This window comes from Bombina bombina, chromosome 2 (genome assembly GCF_027579735.1).
Source record: "Bombina bombina isolate aBomBom1 chromosome 2, aBomBom1.pri, whole genome shotgun sequence".
Lineage (NCBI taxonomy): Eukaryota > Metazoa > Chordata > Amphibia > Anura > Bombinatoridae > Bombina > Bombina bombina.
The window spans coordinates 1,318,468,685-1,318,488,495 of record NC_069500.1 but is presented as its reverse complement, the minus strand read 5'-3'; the positions used below and the strand labels follow the sequence as shown (position 1 = coordinate 1,318,488,495).

Genomic DNA, 19,811 nt, shown 5'->3' with positions numbered 1-19,811 from the left:
AAGCCCATCATTCTACTGTTTTCAGAAAAATAGACGAGGCTATTGAAAAAAAGAAAACAGTCCCTACAGTCAAACATTGTGGAGGTTCACTGATGTTTTAGGGTTGCTTTGCAGCTTCAGGCACTGGATGTCTTGACTGTGTGCATAGCATTATGAAATCTGAATACTACCAAAGAACCCGGTGTTGCAATGTAGGACTCAGTGTCAGAAAGTTGGGTCTCCATCAGAGGTCATGGGTCTTACAGCAGGACAATGACACCAAAGCACATGTCAAAAAGCACCCAGAAATGGTTTAAGACAAAGCACTGGAGACTACTGAACTGGCCAGCAATGAGTCCAGGGGGGATATTTAACCAAGAGCCAATCTTGGTGCATTTGACAGGGTCAAAATGCTCTCCAGACATCACTGCCGCAGATCTGCATACGTTGCCCTTATTTATTTAAAAAAAACTGTCAAAAGCATGCTCGTCAAGTACGGCGCGATGAGCATTGTACTGTTGTTATCTAACAGTCATCGATGTTGCGGTTATTCTGTTTTTCCCCAACTTTATTTATACCATTTCATTACTGTCCATGAACAAGAATATTTCTCTAAAGGTAATCTTTTGTTTTTCATCTGTTAATGTCCAAGAAATAGCTAGATTTATACCTCAACAAACAATAGCTCATAGAAAGCTATTTTTATATTTATTTGTTATATGATACTTTCACATAACATAATATGTATTTGTATTTCTAGAAGTCATGATATGCTTTTATCTCATGTTTTTTTTAATAAATAATTATTAATGCTAGAATTTGTAAATATATCTTTGAACATGCTTGCATATATACTGTATATATATATATATATATACATATATATATATATATATATATATATATATATATATATATATATATATATATATATATATATAAAAAAAATATATATATATATATATGTGTGTGTGTATGAGCAGGACTTGACATTTTCACTAGTTCCACAGAAGTAAAAAAGATTGACCTTTTCTTATCTTTAAGATGGAGCAGACTAGTAACTTTTTCTCTGGTCTAGTAAAATAAATTATATTTTTCCCTGTGTATGTGTGTATACTTATGTATGTATGTGTAGGTATGTATGCAGTATATTTTTATTTCTAGAAGTCATGATATGATTTCATCTCATGATTATTTATATATATATATATATATATATATATATATATATATATATATATATATATATATATATATATATATATATGTGTGTGTGTGTGTGTGTGTATTATGTCAGAAATCTTTTGCAAACATATTTACATGTCCCTATATTACTTTTTTGTTCTAAACAATGTTGTCTTTCATATCTCTGTGTTTATTTATACCACTATATATATATAATGTAAATGTATTATTATTCTGAGCAGGAGTAATTGCAAATATAACATGTAATCAGAGTATCATATGTATTTATTTGCAATCAATGGATATTTTAAGAGCTGGGCCAGTTTTCTCTCTGTACCTGTGTAACCCCTCCTGATTGCAATCTAGTTTTAAAAACCACCCCTACACAGGTGTTGGAAAATGGACTGGCCTATAAGATGACATTTCTTACTGGAAAATAAATTCAAGAGAAGGAAGAAATACACTGAAAATAACATGACAGTAAAGAGGTTATTTTAATTTCTGCTGTATCTGATTCATGACAGTTTAATGTTAGGTGGGCTATCCATTTGAGCTATAAGTTTAAGATTATATTGAATCAAACATCATTCAATTCTTAAAATCATTGTCTAAAATATTACACTGTGTGTCCTAATGTCAGCATCAATGTTTATCTTTAATACTAATTTCACATATACATACTTTCAAAGTATAATACACAATGTAACAAATGGCACAAGTTCTGATAAATGATCAATGATACAAGTATCGAGCAATTTGATTTGTTAGTGAGTTAGTGAGTTAGTTTGCATCATAATTGGTGCAAAAATTGTTGCGCCAAATTTGGTGCGAAGTGGAGAGTGGGACTTGTATTATATGCCTTAAACATGATGCAAATAGATTTATAAAAAAAATAACAAGTTTGGGGCAAAACTTTGCACCAACTTTGGAGAAATAATATTGTCCCCTTGCTTTGTAATGAGAGACAAATATGTAACATAATCCATAAGTAGTAATGTATTTTTAATTTTTATCCCTAATATTGTTTGATTTAGAAAGGGTATACATTTTTAATAAAGTTTCTAATTTACTTTTATTACGTAATATGCTTCATTCTCTTGCAGCATCAAACATAAGCTTTGTGTGTTTTCAGACTCCCATTGATTTCTATGGCATCCGCGGCCTCAAGGGTGGTGGTTTGAAAACTAGGTATGCTGCGTCGGAACAGACACGAGCGTACTTGTTAAATGATTGATAAATTGGGAAAAGGGTCAAATAGAGTCGAATGTAATGCAAAACAACTGTAATGATGCAAGCATCTATCTGCGTCAGATTGAGATTGCGGGAGCGTATATTTTGTCACACATTTCAACATTTGATGATCTTGACACTTTGTTAACTACGGAGGATCAATCTTGCGTCAAATACGTTGTGGGATTCCAGCGTATTATCAGTTGACGCTTTAATAAATATCCCCCCCAGATCTCAATCCCATAGAGCACCTGTGGAGAGATCCCAAAACAGCAGTTGGGAAAAGGAACCCTTCCAATTTGAGAGACCTGAAGCAGTTGGTGAAAGAAGAGTGGTCCAAAATTCCAGTAGAGAGGTGTAAGAAACTTGTTGATGGTTACATCAAGTGATTGATTTCAGTTATTTTTTTCCAAGGGGTGTGCTACCAAATATTAAATTGAAGGTGCCATAAATTTTGTCCAGTCCACTTTTGGAGTTTTGCGTGAGATTTGGCTTTTTTCCCCCAATTATTTGTGTCATACCAATACAAACAAAAGAAATAAACATGAGAATGCCTTAACATTTGTAATTGCAACAATTGTCTGGGTGAAGTGATGCATTATCTGACAGAAATGTAGGGGTGCCAATATTTTTGGCCCTGACTGTATGTGCACACATATGTAATTGTATACTGATATAAATATATATATATATAAACATCATTAGAAATTTATATGTATGTATCTCAATGTTAAAGCCCTTTGCCTGCTTTTTTTTTCTAACACCCGAGATCTCATATCTTTGAGCTCTTATAACTTTTGAATGCAATATTTTTTTTTTTTTTTAAATTATTTTTTTATTGAAGTTAAGACACATATCATCACAACAAGAACTCGCCCTCAGGCCAAAGTTACAACAGAGAGATTAGTACATTGTCTATACATAGGCATTGTTGAGAAAACATTAGGCATATATAGCAAGAGAAAATACATTTTGAAATCCGGTTTTGAAGATAGACAGTATCTTGGGCGAGATTAAATAAAACTTCATTTTATAATATATTATCAGCGTATGAGCTCCACATTCTAATAGCATTTTACCTAAGACCAAAATATCAGTCTGTGGAGGGTCAACATAAATATCAGCCACTCTTGGGCCGAGGTTAATAGGGGGGTGGGGGATATTCAGCGGGTAAGCACCGCTATACGCATAGGGAAAGGGGTGGGGGGGACGGAGCCATAAATATAGGAACTAGCAGGGCATAATACAACATGCTGGGTTAACTTATAAACATCAAACTGAACATGGATTTATTTCAGGCTATTGTGGATATTAGAGTTCTTCCCTCCAGGAAAGAGATTAGTACAGAATATAAAACACCAGTAGGCAAGGGATCGCCGAGAACCCTTAAGAAAAACATAATAAGATAAGAGAGAAACTAGGTGACATTATATATCAAACAAGTTTGAATTGACAGAGAGTACTCTATTTAGACAGACCGAACTATCAACCTGAGATACAATCATAGAGCATATACACTTCATTAAATACCTATAGTGGATGAGGGCTTTTGGAGTTTGGATCTTAATTGTGGTAGGTGTCTGAGACCAAGTTCTCATCACTGGAGAGATCATGCTATCTCACTCCCAGACTACTGAATTATCATCAAAGATGCCAGCTATCTAGAAATATAGACTAGTACCTGCTTCACTTAATCATTTGTGCGGTATGCGTGTCTCCATGACGAAAATAAAGTAGCTGGCCCATATAATAAGAATATAGAGCTTACAGTTATGTAGGAGCTGTTCTCCTGAAAGAAAAACAATATAAAATATGTTCTACAACTGACGCCATAATATGGTAGAGTGAGCAAGTAATGGTGCATTCTCAGAGGTTAAGGAATTAGTGTATATGGATATGGAGTTTGATATAAATACCAGAACGCAATAACCTCGGAAGTGTATGACTATGAGCTATAATAAGGAAGAGAAGAGTGGGTGTTAGTAAGGACTAACACATGTTAAGACCCACGGTTATGTGAGACAGCTTTTTAGTAAGGTATAATGTACCCAAATCAAGGTTACTACACGCTAACACACAGTAATGACAATAATAACAAGGGTGTATGGAAATAATGTGATTATCAACTGTGTTAGCTGGGTGAGCTTTGTGGGTATCCACTGCTTAAATCTAAGCCCCCAGTGCAAGTGACTGAGTATAAGTGATATATACCCTATATTCTAGGAGGAATTTACATAACAGAATATAAACATATATCAAAGTAGAGCAATAAAGGTTATTGAATAGTAATTTAAACAGTTAAACCAACCCCTATACCATACCTTTGCCCTTGAACATATCTCTAACTTTAAGTGTGCAGAGAGCAAACATTTAGCTTCAGGACAAGAGACTTAATAAAAATGGAGTGGGATAAGAACATATCCATTCTAGCATAAATGAACTAAAATGAGGGCGTAACTGAGAATCCTTGTGAAGTAGTGCAAGTCACCTTATTTGGGATGTTAACATGGATAATGGACAATGGTTTATAATTCAACAAAATCAAACAATATATAATGTCCAAATAGTATATAAACATTATCTGGCTTGTAAGCTAGGATGCATAATATCTGGAGTATGTATCCCAAAGGAGGCGAAAACTAGGGGAAAAATAGGGACCCATTATCTGGCAGTGATGTCGTCATCCATGCCTTAGGTGCAAAATCAGTGTCCCATAACTAAAATTCTGTAAGAGCTATATCTCTAAATGTCCTGATCTAATTAGGGCTAGTGTTATAGTTAGTATGGTGAAAGGAACCATTTGTAAAATGATCCTTCTGCTAGGATGGTTGCAGCGTGTGGGAGGCAATAAAACCATACATAAAGCTATACTGTGAGGTACGAAGCATACAAGGGTCACAATATTCCAGAACACTTATTTACATTTTGGCTATTTTAGTTATTAGAAAGAGTAAGACAGATAAAATAAAGCATCTGCATGAAACACTGGCATGTTTAACTCAGAAACAGCATGTAAGCGATTTAGTAGTAATCACATATATGCAATACTTATCTCATATGAACATATAGTAATAATTAAAAATAATTAACTTGCGGGGACCAACAAGGTAATAACAGTGCATATTCAGTGAGGACAAAAATAACTGTTGGGGTAAACACTATCTACCGATTGTCACAAAAATGTCCCGGGTTATATCTCTCCTTTAGCTTGTCTTTCCTCTAACCTATACCGCTGGCCAGTCTGGAGTTTACTGCAGCTCTCTGTGTTCTCCAGAGTACTCCTGGGAGCTGCTCTTTAAGGGCCATCACCTCCACAGGACCCGCCGCTCCGGATGCGTAGGCAACAGACTTCACTGCAAATGACACTTGGCCTGTGTCAATGATCCGTCTCTCCCCATACAGATGCAATCCGCTGATCTGCGGTAAAGAACTACCAAAGAGCTGGGAGATGTTTCTGGAGAATGGTTCTGCCCGATGTGGAAACAGCCCAGCAGCGCTCCGCAATGCTGCTACTCTCACCACTACATACCCAGATGAACCATGTGGGTGAGATTTCATGCCCATCTGTATTACACTCCCTTGCCGGTCCAAAGGGACAGTCTCGACAGCTCTCTTTGCGGGCGAGGAGGGTTGTAGGGGTAGTTCTTTGGGATGGGGAGACTCTCGTTCCCCATGGTAAATAACTAGCTCCGAAGACAGCGCTTTTGCGCTAAGCTGGAAGGATTCGCCGGTCTCATCAGGGTCTATAATAGCCGCCATTTTAAGTGTTAGGCTGTTCTGCATAACATGCTGCTCCTTGAGTATGAACTTTACATCCATAAAGTTCTGATCCAATTTCTCCTCTAGATTTTCCAGCAAGGCTTTCATCTGCCTGTAGAAATCCGACATATTTAGTTGGGTAGTAGAGGGTCCGTATAAAAAACACTTCTGCCTCGTGGTTAGTTCAGCTGGAACAGGGTCAAGCAGATACCGCAGTGGATGTATAAACTTCGTGGAAATAGGCTGTAAGAAGGCTGCTCCACTGCTACATGAGTATAGGTCAAGGATTCAGGTGTAAAGTGTAAATTATACTTTCTATAAAGCTAAATATTCATTAGTTTTTGCCGGAGCTCAGGAGTTGTGCGTCCTGTTCCATCAGTAGTTGGCTCCGCCCCCCGCAATATTTTTTTTTAATGATTTTTATTAGACAGTGTTATTATGAGTGTAAGTGTACTTTGTAATGTATTTTTTTATGTGTTTTGTGACACTTCTTATTTTCAGAAAACAGTTAGCCACAGCTCTGAGATCGTGGTAAGAATTCCAGCGCAAATGATTTCTGTAATTTTTATAAGATATCTTTTTTGTCTTTACAGGATGTGCTACTTCTTTGGAAAACCATATTGGTTTCCTCTTTCTTTTACATTTACAGACATGCCTAATACAGTGTGCGGTTGCATCTAAAATGGCAAACTTCAAAAATTCCCCCAAAATAGTTGTTCAGGTAGTCTCCCATGTATGAAAAATCAGCCTATCTAAAGTCTAGAACGTTTATTTTAGTCTGGGTGGACAGTGCTTGCACATGAATATTAAACCAATCAAACTGATGAACAATGGACCCTACAAACACATTTAATACTATATCACTGTTTGTAAGTATTAAACCTAACATAGTTGGTTTGTTAATCAATTGAGTTGAGTATTTCCTCTTATGAATAATCGAAAACAAATACTTTAGAAAGATTATATTGACATAATGCACCTATCATACTGAAGGGTCCATGAATTTGATATTAAATTTTAATAGGATATATAGGTGAGATTATGTAGCCTGTTATACTGCAGCAAACCTATATCTAAAGCTTCAGTAGGATATATAGGGAACATGGATCCCATAATACTGCTGGGAACCTATATCTGATCTGTTGTGTCAGTAGGATATATAGGGAACATGGATCCCGTAATACTGCTGGGAACCTATATCTGATCTGTTGTGTCAGTAGGATATATAGGGAACATGGATCCCGTAATACTGCTGGGAACCTATATCTGATCTGTTGTGTCAGTAGGATATATAGGGAACATGGATCCCGTAATACTGCTGGGAACCTATATCTGATCTGTTGTGTCAGTAGGATATATAGGGAACATGGATCCCGTAATACTGCTGGGAACCTATATCTGATCTGTTGTATCAGTAGGATATATAGGGAACATGGATCCCGTAATACTGCTTGGAACCTATATTTGATCTGTCGTGTCAGTAGGATATATAGGGAACATGGATCCCGTAATACTGCTGGGAACCTATATCTGATATGTTGTGTCAGTAGGATATATAGGGAACATGGATCCCGTAATAATGCTGGGAACTTATATCTGATCTGTTGTGTCAGCAGGATATATAGGGAACATGGATCCTGTAATACTGCTGGGAACCTATATCTGATCTGTTGTGTCAGTAGGATATATAGGGAACATGGATCCCGTAATACTGCTTGGATCCTATATTTGATCTGTCGTGTCAGTAGGATATATAGGGAACATGGATCCCGTAATACTGCTGGGAACCTATATCTGATCTGTTGTGTCAGTAGGATATATAGGGAACATGGATCCTGTAATACTGCTGGGAACCTATATCTGATCTGTTGTGTCAGTAGGATATATAGGGAACATGGATCCCGTAATACTGCTTGGATCCTATATTTGATCTGTCGTGTCAGTAGGATATATAGGGAACATGGATCCCTTAATACTACTGGGAACCTATATATGATCTGTCATGTCAGTAGGATATATAGGGAACATGGATCCCGTAATACTACTGGGAACCTATATATGATCTGTCATGTCAGTAGGATATATAGGGAACATGGATCCCGTAATACTGCTGAGAACCTATGTCTGATCTGTTGTGTCAGTAGGATATATAGGGAACATGCATCCCGTAATACTGCTGTGAACCTATATCTGATCTGTTGTGTCAGTAGGATCTATCATATTTTGAGCTATCTCATTGGCACATGTCTGGCATAATAGAGCAGAAGTCTTATTTGGGAAAATAATTGACATAAATTGGTTTTAACTGAGCATGTAGCTTACATTTCTAGCGTTTTTTTGTTTTCAGCTGGCCAATACACTGGTTGCCAAAATAGATAACACCCTCTGGTATTTTACAAAGTTGTTAAATTTTCCTTTTGCACGCTACACGGAAAGTTGTTTTTGGCTCTCTTTAAAGTCAACAGTTGCTACTAAAATCAAAATGATAACTTCGCACACACTTTCAGTTTCTCCGTGTCCTATGTAGCTGTTAATTAATTAAGTTTTTTGGCTTTCACTCCCATCTTTTTTATTATGAAGAAGTCATTTTCATAAAAGCACCATTAATAACCAAAACAGAATAATGTGATCTGTTATGAAATATTTTATAAAAAACATCCGGCTAGATTACGAGTTGTGCGTTAAGGTAAAAAAGCAGGTCTTGCAGGTCTTAGGTGTACCGCACACTTGTTTGGCCTTACCGCAAACCGACTTACATAAACTTCGTAAACCCTTTTTTCTATGGGACTTCCATAGCGCCGGTATTACGAGTCTTTCCTGGGAGGCCAAAAAGTGAGCGGTACAGCCTCTACCGACAAGATCCGTAACGCATTCTAAAGTCAGTAGTTATGAGTTTTACACTACAACCTTTGTTACCCATGGACAGCGCTGCGGAATCTGTTGGCACTTTATAAATAAAGAATAATAATAAGGTAGCATAAAACTCATAACTAAAGTGCTAAAAAGTACACTAACACCCATAAACTACCTATTAACCCCTAAACCAAGGCCCTCCCGCATTGCAAACACTATAATAAATTTTTTAACCCCTAATCTGCCTCTCCGGACATTGCCGCCACTATAATAAAGATATTAACCCCTAAACCGCCGCACTCCCGCCTCGCAAACACTAGTTAAATAATATTAACCCCTAATTTACTGCCCCTAACATCGCCGCCACCTACATTATACTTATTAACCCCTAATCTGCTGCTCCGGACATGGCGGCAACCTACCTACACTTATTAACCCCTAATCTGCCACCCCCAACGTCGCAGCCACTATTCTAAATTTATTAACCCCTAAACCTAAGTCTAACCCTAACCCTAACACCCCCTAACTTAAATATAATTTAAATTAATCTAAATAAAATTACTATCATTAACTAAATTATTCCTATTTGAAACTAAACACTTACCTGTAAAATAAACCCTAAGCTAGCTACAATATAACTAATAGTTACATTGTAGCTATCTTAGGGTTTATTTTTATTTTACAGGCAAGTTTGTATTTATTTTAACTAGGTAGAATAGTTATTAAATAGTTATTATATAGGAACAGCCAATAGAATGCAAGCTCAACCCTATTGGCTGATTGGATCAGCCAATAGGATTGAAGTTCAATCTTATTGGCTGATCCAATCATCCAATAGGATTTTTTCTACCTTAATCCTGATTGGCTGATAGAATTCTATAAGCCAATCGGAATCTAAGGGACGCCATCTTGGATGACGTCATTTAAAGGTACCTTCATTCGTCTTTAGTCCGTCGGAAGAAGAGGATACTCCGCGTCGGATGTCTTGAAGATGGACCTGCTCCACGCCGGAAGGATGAAGATAGAAGATGCCGTCTGGATGAAGACTTCTGCCCGTCTGGAGGACCACTTCTGCCGGCTTCGTTGAGGACATCTTGCCTCTTGGATGAAGACTTCTCCGGTAAGTGAATCTTCGGGGGATAATGTTAGGATTTTTTTAAGGGTGTATTGGGTGGGTTTGGGCTTTGGGCCTGCAATAGAGCTAAATGCCCTTTTAAGGGCAATGCCCATCCAAATGCCCTTTTCAAGGCAATGGGGAGCTTAGTTTTTTTTAGTTAGGCTTTTATTTAGGGGGTTGTTTGTGTGGGTAGTGGGTTTTACTGTTGGGGGGTTGTTAGTATTTTTTTTTTTTACAAGTAAAAGAGCTGATTTCTTTGGGGCAATGCCCCGCAAAAGGCCCTTTTAAGGGCTATTGGTAGTTTAGTTAAGGCTAGGGGGGTATTGGGGGGGCTTTTTTATTTTGATAGGGCTATTAGATTATGTGTAACTAGTTTAAATATCTGTAATTTGTTTTTTATTTTCTGTAATTTAGTGTTTGTTTGTTTTTGTGATTTAGCTCATTTAATTGTATTTATTTAATTGTATTTAATGTAGGGAATTTATTTAATTATAGTGTAGTGTTATTGTAACTTAGGTTAGGTTTTATTTTACAGGTAAATTTGTATTTATTTTAGCTAAGTAGTTATTAAATAGTTAATAACTATTTAATAACTATTCTACCTAGTTAAAATAAATACTAACTTGCCTGTAAAATAAAAATAAACCCTAAGCTAGCTACAATGTAACTATTAGTTATTATATTGTAGCAATCTTAAGGTTTATTTTATAGGTAAGTATTTGGTTTTAAATATGAATAATTTAGTTGATGATAGTAATTTTATTTAGATTTATTTAAATTATATTTAAGTTAGGGGGTGTTAGGGTTAGACTTAAGGGTTAATAAATGAAGGTAGGTTGCAGCGACATTTGGAGAGTAAGATTAGGGGTTAATAAATATATTGTAGGTGTCTGTGATGTTGGGGGCAGCAGATTAGGGGTTAATAAGTATAATGTAGGTGGTGGCGGTGTCCGGAGCGGCAGATTAGGGGTTAATAAGTATAATGTAGGTGTTGACGATGTCGGGGGTGGCAGATTAGGGGTTAAAAAGTGTAAGATTAGGGGTGTTTAGACTTGGGGTTCATGTTAGGGCGTTAGGTGTAAACATAAAATGTATTTCCCCATAGGAATCAATGGGGCTATGTTACTGAGATTTATGCTGCTTTTTGTCAGGTGTTAGACTTTTCTCAGCCAGCTCTCCCCATTGATGTCTATGGGGAAATCGTGCATGAGCACGTACGACCAGCTCACCGCTCACTTCTTGCCTGTTAACGCCGGGTTTGTAAAAACCTGTAATACCAGCGCTGCAGGTAAGTGAGCAGTGAGAAAAAACTGCTTGTTAGCACCGTACAGCTCATAACGAAAAGCTTGTAATCTAGCCGATCGTGTTTTAACTTACACAATGCTGTAAAAAATACAGTTAAAATAGAATTAAAGGGACATTGTATTGGAAAGAATTATATGGTATAACTGGTTTGCACTATTAACCCTCTATGTGATTAATCCATGCAAAGAGGTTAAACAAATAAGTAAAGCCCTGCCATAAGCAGAAAGCATTACAACATGTGTCCTGCTCTGGGTCAACAATCCTCTGTTCCTCCAGAGCAGGGATGGGTAACCTTGGCACTCCTGATGTTTCATGGGAAATGTAGTTCTAAAACATCTGGAGGGCATCCCTGCTCCAGAGCAAGACTCTACCTATATTATTAACCCTTTTGAGTTCAAGAGTCAGCAGTGCAAAAATGACATGCTGTAACAAATCACTAGAACGTCCCTTTAATGATTACTTTTTTTTAAAAAAATGTTTTAATAGAAAAAGGCTGTTTTTTTGTTAGTTAGTTTTGCACACTATACTTTTTGCAATCTAACTTAATTTCAAATAATATATATATATATTATTCTGAAATATTACATATTAAAGTTATATTCATAATAATGTAAATAATATATTATTATTATCAGGTATTTGTAGAGCACCAACAGATTCCGCAGCGCTATACACATAGGCGGTATACAAGATAATATTTACAGTGATCAAATGGGTACAGGGCCCTGCCGAGAGTTGCACTGTTGTAGTCGGCTCTTATGAAGGTGAACTACAAACAGCTGGGCTCATAGACTTACATGCTAGGGAGTTCAAGGGGATGTTAGTGTAGGTTGTATGCATCCCTGAATAGTAGAGTCTTTAGGGAGCACTTGAAGCTTTCAAAACTAGGGGAGAGTCTTGTAGAGCAAGGCAGAGAGTTCCAGAAAATGGGAGCCAGTCTGGAGAAGTCTTGTAAACTGGAATGTGAGGAGGTAACAAGAGTGGAGGAGAGTAGGAGATCATGAGCGGAGCAAAGGGGATGGGAGGGAGAGTATCTGGAAACAAGGCAGCTGAATTATCAAGGGCCAAATGACCCTTAATACCCCTGTTACACCTGTTTTCAGCGCAAGCCTTCAGGGGGCGGCATTCAGCTATGTCTGGCGGACATGATAAGCTACAGTGTATCATGTCCACCAGACATTGATAAATTGGCCCCAAAGTCTGAGATGTTGGGAGCGAGCAGTGCAGTTGAGGGCTTTGTGTATCAGAGTGAGAATTTTGTGTTGAATCCTAGAGGCAAGAGGAAGCCAGTGAAGGGATTGGCAGAGAGGTGAGTGCAGCAGATGAAGAGTGACGTGTAAGGAAGATGAGCCTGACAGAGGCATTCATTATGGATTGTAAAAGAGCTAGGCGGCAGCTAGGGAGACCAGAGAGGATTAAGTTGCAGTAGTCGAGGCTGGAAAGGATGAGAGAGTGGATTAAAATCTTAGTTGTGTCTTGTGTAAGGAAATATCTAATTTTAGAGATGTTTTTAAGGGGAAACTTTAGCCAAGGACTGAATGTGAGATCTGAGTCAAGTGTGACCCCAAGACATCGGGCATGTGAGTTTGTGGTAATGATGGAGTTATCAACAGTTATAGAGAAATGGGGGGGGGTGGAGATTTTGGAAGAAGGGGGGAAAATAAGGAGCTCAGTTTTCAGAGATATTTATCTTGAGGTAGTGAGAGGACATTCAAGATGAGATATGAGGGAGACAGCTAGTGACATGGATTAACAAAGAAGGAGATAGTTCTGGTGCAGAGAGGTAGTTTTGGGTGTCATAGACATACAAATGATATTGAAACCCGTGGGACTTTATTAAAGAATCTAATGATGATTTTTAGATTAAGAAGAGAAGGGAACCGAGGACAGAGACTTGTGGTACCCCAACAGAAAGTGGTAACGGGGCAGACGATGCCCCAGAGAAGGCTACTCTAAAGATACGGTTAGACAGATAGGAAGAGAACCACAAGAGAGCTGTGTCGCAGATGCCGAAGGATTGGAGGGTTTGGAGCAAAAGAGGGTGGTCGACAGTATCAAAGGTTGCAGACAGATCAAGGAGGATAAGCAGAGAGAAGTGGCGCCTTTGGATTTTGCTGTAAGTAGGTCATTGGTAACCTTAACAATTTCTGTCTCTGTGGAATGAAGGGGGCGAAATCCAGATTGCAGCGGGTCAAGGAGGGAGTTTAATGTAAGGAAATGGGATAGACATGCATATACTAGCTTTTCAAGAAGCTTTGAGGCAAGAGGGAGTGGGGAAATCGGGTGGTAGTTGGATGGGGAAGTTGGATCGAGAGAAGCAAAGTATATATAGTTGGTATCATAAATCATCTAGAGCAGCTTGGGCTGGCCTCCTGCTCAACAAATGCTAATGAAACAGTATTAAATTTATTAAGTGTGTGTGTCTCATATGAGCTAATTACACTGACAGGATTTAAACAAAATGTGGCCAAATTATGCCATTGTTTACCATATAAACTGTTTTACTCTATTGACCCTTTTGACCTTGATCAGCTACTTATCATTATAGATACTTCCTAATTTGTTTCCTTAATATATTAATATAATATTAACTAAACTTAGAAGTCTGAAAAAATAAATGTCTTTCATTATTCAGATAGAGCATGCAATATGAACAACTTTTTGCATGCCCCTTTAACACAAAGATTTTCATGCACTTGTCAAAGTAAATATGTAAATCTAGTTAAAATGGAAGCCAGTATCACTTTACACCAGATAAATAAATACATAAATAATTGTTGTACTATAAGTACTTGCTACCACTAAGTATTAAAGGGAAATGAAACCCAAAATGTTTATTTCATAATTCAGATATAGAATATGTTAAACAACTTTCCAATGTATGTCTATGATCTAATGTGTTTAATTCTCTTGGTATCCTTTGTTGAAGAAACAGCAATGCACATGGTGAGCCAATAACAACAGCTCCTGGGACTACCTAGGTATGCTTGTTCAACAAAGGATACCAAGAAAACAAAACAAAATAGAAAAATAAGTAAAATTGAGAATTGTTTAAAACTGGGTTTCCTATCCCTTTAATTATAATGGGGGCCAAAACAAATCCCTTTGCCCCTAGATCTTCCACTTCCCAGAGACAAATATAAGAGTTTTGTATTCCACATTGAACTTTTCTATACTGAAAAGCCAACACTGAAAAATGTGTTTACTAATTAATGTAACATTAATTTTGCAATATATCATGGAATGCAGAATTTTGCTGCTGTAAGCTTTGAAAAAAAAAAGTATTTAAAAAAGGTTAAACTGCTGCATTATAATGTAGAAAAATAAATACATATAGTATTAGACAAGAACTGAGCAAATTGTACTGTAGTCACCTCATGAATTATTAAATGGGCAGTAACTGTGCAAATCCACCTTAAGAGATTAAAAGGACTAGAGGCTGTGACAAGGGGAGGAGATGAATTTGTAGCTGAATGCTGGTGCATGAGAGACACAGATACAGCAGCTGCTGGGGATACAGAATTTATTAGGACCATACTACAGATTCATCTGCTTGTTTGATGCGTAACAGGTAGAGGTTCTTCAAAACGCTGCATTGGGTTGGATATTATCTCTGGCTGGATGTATTCGAGAAGCTAGAGGAGACAGCATGAGTGCAGGTTAGTATCCTGCATATAAAGCACCTATGTGTAAAATCCAGGATGCTGGTATATATGGTATTAGAATGTCTGAATGTATTCAGCTTTCCATGGGGGTTTTGTAATGGTCTGTAGGCCATCCTGGCTTCTTAAGAGTTAATGCACTAAAACATTATACATTATTTTATGTGATATCTGTATTTTTCCATGTCAGAAGAATCATGGGTATCGCATATAAAGGTATATTAATATTAATACAGCACTTTCTGTAATTTGTTACTTTGGTTATTGGCTTTTCAAAACTGATCCATCAATGTGGGTTTGGAATTTTGATGCGTCTTTCATTTAAGCCAAGTCTACGTAGTGGATCATACATATGCTGCTGGTTATCTTGCAGTTGGGGATAAAAGGGAAAAAATAATAAAACTACTTAAAGAGTCTGCCTTTGAAGGTTATATGATTTCCAAATCACGACATTGCAGCATTGCAGAAGTGGAGTAGTCCAAAATTGCTGGCCCATATGTTGTTGTTCAAGATGTGTGAAGCAAAACGTATGATATGGACGATTTATAATTGCAGTGACAGCTGAGAGCATTTTTTTCTTACAAAGCTGAGGTCTGTAGATGACAGTTTAGTGCAAACCTGACCATACTCCCAATAACTGCTTGGTAGGAAAAAGATGGGTCACTTTAAACAGCACCACCCACTGCAGAACATGAGCAAATTCAATTACATTCATCTAGGTATGGTAAAAGTGAGCTGCCTGGTATGTGGGCATTGCAATAATGTATATGCATTGCTATTCATAAGTGTTTGTAATTAAAGTGCACAGGGTTTCTATTCTCATAATGTATCTGTAGATTTTCTCATACCACATTATATAGATGCAGTGTTTTAAAACAGTGGTTTAAAATGATGCTATATTTAGATTTGTTGTCAGAAGTTTAGCAGCTGTCACTAAAACAGAATGTAAGTGTTCTGATGGTCATTCCAGTTCCTTGGTTGTTGCAAATGTATTAGACCATTAACCCTTTGGCTGCATAGCAATATTTTCTTGAATAGCAGCTGTCTCCAGTAGTTAAGGGGTTAAAGCTTGCCAATAAACTGCATGTAATTTTCACTATATTAATGCTATGCAGACACGGCATAGTCAGATACCATTCATAATTAAATGAGTGCTCTATTCATTTGCTGCAAACAGCAGATGCATTATATGTATTGTCAAACAGTATTATCAGGGTCCTGCAAACAATATTCCAGCAACAATTAATAGGAAAAGCAATTTACAGTGGAAAGTATATTCCGAGGAAATCTGTTTATCATTCTTTTATTTTTTTTAAATGATCTATTTATTTATTGTAAGACAGTAGTGCACATTATCAATAGATTTAAAGACAGGTACATATCATACACTAGTTATACATTAAATATGAAAACTTTGTTGCTTAATTTCCAGTTTTCTGATAGATTGTATGGTACTGTGTGCTGTTTGTGGCACAGAGGGGCAGTCATTTGTAATATTTCTGCAATAAAGTAAAGCATTAGTTTCAATAGATTCACAGCATTAGCTTGAGTTTACTTGATATAAAAACTGAATTAAAAATACATAGAAATATAATGTATTCAGTTGATATTAGATGATGAATGGGCTACTTAAAGGGACAGTAAAGTAATAATTAGACATTCGTGATTTAGACAGAGCATGCAATTTCAAATAACTCTCCAATTTACTTCTATTATTTAATTAGCTTCCTTCACTTGTTATCCTTTGCTGAAAGGGTTATCTAGGAAAGCTCATGAGCAGCAAAGAACCTAGGTTCTAGCTGCTGATTGGTGGCTGTAAATATATGTATGTATATATATATATATATATATATATATATATATATATATATATATATATATTTACCGATTGTCATTGGCTCACCCATATGTTCTGATAGAAACCAGTAGTACATTGCTGCTCCTTCAACAAATGATACCAAGAGAATGGAGGAAGTTTTGATAATATAAGTAAATTGGAAAGTTGTTTAAAATTGTATGTTCAACCTAAATCATGAAAGAAAAATTTGGGGTTTCATGTTCCTTTAATCTGGTATCATTTCTAAAAAAAAAAAAAAGTGCAATTAACATAAAAGTTTCCTAGTGTTCATTGTAAGTATTTTTCATAATAACCCCAATGCCTATCAGAATAGATGATTTAACCATTTGGCTGCCAGCGAAGGCTGCATAAAATTCTACAGCAATGTGATGCATATGTCTCAGGCAGTGAAGGGTTTAATCCTATGCACAGTTTAGCTGGTGAAGTTTTTGTGTTTTACACATGAGCCATGATGTGTAATTTCAATGAATTATTCAGTAGATGAATCAGTGCTAGAGTATTGTATTTATACATCGTGACTTGTGAAGCAGATATAGATGAAACATGATGAATATATTCATTTTACTGTGTTATCTTTATGTGCAGGGGCGTGGCTATCGTTTTCACATAAATATGAAATATCACTTTATAGTGTAATATTTTTGAGGTATTTCATGCCTTGGTGAGAAACTTTCATTAATTATTTAAAATGAAGTTGTGGTAAACAGAAAATGTTAGCGAAGGTTCCCCCTTAAAAAGCATACACCAGATGTTTATAAGACTTGGTGCCATGCCAGCCTCTCCCTCCCATTTCACCCCATTAGCAAAGGAGGTAACAGTATCACCTGGGGGTTAATTACTTCCCCAATTCCACCCACCGACTCTACAACCATTCAACTTCCAATCACTTCTCACTAGTCTCAGATGAGGAAGACATTTCAGTGGAGGAGAAAATAATTTTTTTCACGTTTCCTATCTTTAACATTGAGTGGACTAGTAACTTTTCCAACTGGACTAGTAACATGTCATATATATATATATATATATATATATATATATATATATATATATATATATATATATATATATACAGGGCATGAAATCTCCAGTGGTTCACTAGTCCCGGACGACTTAAATATTGCAGCGGAAGACTTAGAAATTAGATTTTTCCTATCTTTAACATTAAGTGGACTAGTAACTTTTTCCCTCTGGGCAAGTAGCTTTTAACCCTTGACTAATAAACTATTGTGATATTGTTCCACCCCTATATATATATATATATATATATATATATATATGTAAAATAATCCAATAAGATTGGAACCAGGAGTGCACATACAGATGCTGTAGCAAGAATGCTGCTGATATTACTGATAGAGTGATGATTATAGTGTGCATGTGACTCACTACTAATAGAGCAGTAGGGCACATGTGCACATACAGAAGACAAAAGTAGAAAAAGTGCACTAGAACTCCCAGGTTAAAAGATTAATACAAAAAAGTTTATTATCAATCCAAATAGGATAAAAACATGAGTCATAAGAATCCAAAAATATTCCAGGATGATATGCAGGTACTCAGCGTTGCATACGCGTTCCGTGCACTTGCGCACTTGGTCACTGCGCACATACAAATGCTGTAGCAAGAATGCTGCTGTTATTACTAATAGACTTATGATTATAGTGTGCATGTGACTCACTACCAATAGAGCAGTAGGGCACATGTGCACATACAGATGCTGTAGCAAGGATGCTGCTGTTATTACTGTTAGAGTGATGATTATAGTGTGCACGTGACTCACTACCAATAGAGCAGTAGGGCACATGAGCACATACAGATGCTGTAGCAACAATGCTGCTGTTATTACTGTTAGAGTGATGATTATAGTGTGCACGTGACTCACTACCAATAGAGCAGTAGGACACATGTGCACATACAGATGCTGTAGCAAGAATGCTGCTGTTATTACTGGTAGAGTGATGATTATAGTGTGCATGTGACTCACTACCAATAGAGCAGTAGGGCACATGTGCACATACAGATGCTGTAGCAAGAATGCTGCTGTTATTACTGATAGAGTGATGATTATAGTGTGCATGTGACTCACTACCAATAGAGCAGTAGGACACATGTGCACATACAGATGCTGTAGCAAGAATGCTGCTGTTATTACTGTTAGAGTGATGATTATAGTGTGCACGTGACTCACTACCAATAGAGCAGTAGGGCACATGTGCACATACAGATGCTGTAGCAAGAATGCTGCTGTTATTACTGTTAGAGTGATGATTATAGTGTGCATGTGACTCACTACCAATAGAGCAGTAGGGACACATGTGCACATACAGATGCTGTAGCAAGAATGCTGCTGTTATTACTGTTAGAGTGATGATTATAGTGTGCATGTGACTCACTACCAATAGAGCAGTAGGGCACATGTGCACATACAGATGCTGTAGCAAGAATGCTGCTGTTATTACTGGTAGAGTGATGATTATAGTGTGCATGTGACTCACTACCAATAGAGCAGTAGGGCACATGTGCACATACAGGTGCTGTAGCAAGAATGCTATTTGTATTACTGTTAGAGTGATGATTATAGTGTGCATGTGACTCACTACCAATAGAGCAGTAGGGCACATGTGCACATACAGATGCTGTAGCAAGAATGCTGCTGTTATTACTGTTAGAGTGATGATTATAGTGTGCATGTGACTAACTACCAATAGAGCAGTAGGGCACATGTGCACATACAGATGCTGTAGCAAGAATGCTGTTGTTATTACTGTTAGAGTGATGATTATAGTGTGCATGTGACTCACACCAATAGAGCAGTAGGGCACATGTGCACATACAGATGCTGTAGCAAGAATGCTGCTGTTAT

General features: G+C 36.9%; 1 protein-coding gene across 1 annotated transcript in view; it reads left to right on the top strand.

Annotated features, from left to right (window-relative positions):
- Positions 1–14,903: 14,903 nt before the first annotated feature.
- The window catches only part of ABLIM2 (actin binding LIM protein family member 2), a 470,688-nt gene continuing 465,780 nt past the window's right edge, over positions 14,904–19,811 (top strand). The window contains exon 1 of the mRNA XM_053704169.1: positions 14,904–15,087. Coding sequence (XP_053560144.1) covers positions 15,078–15,087 — 10 coding nt within the window. The 5' untranslated portion in view covers positions 14,904–15,077. The remainder of the gene's footprint in view (positions 15,088–19,811) is intronic.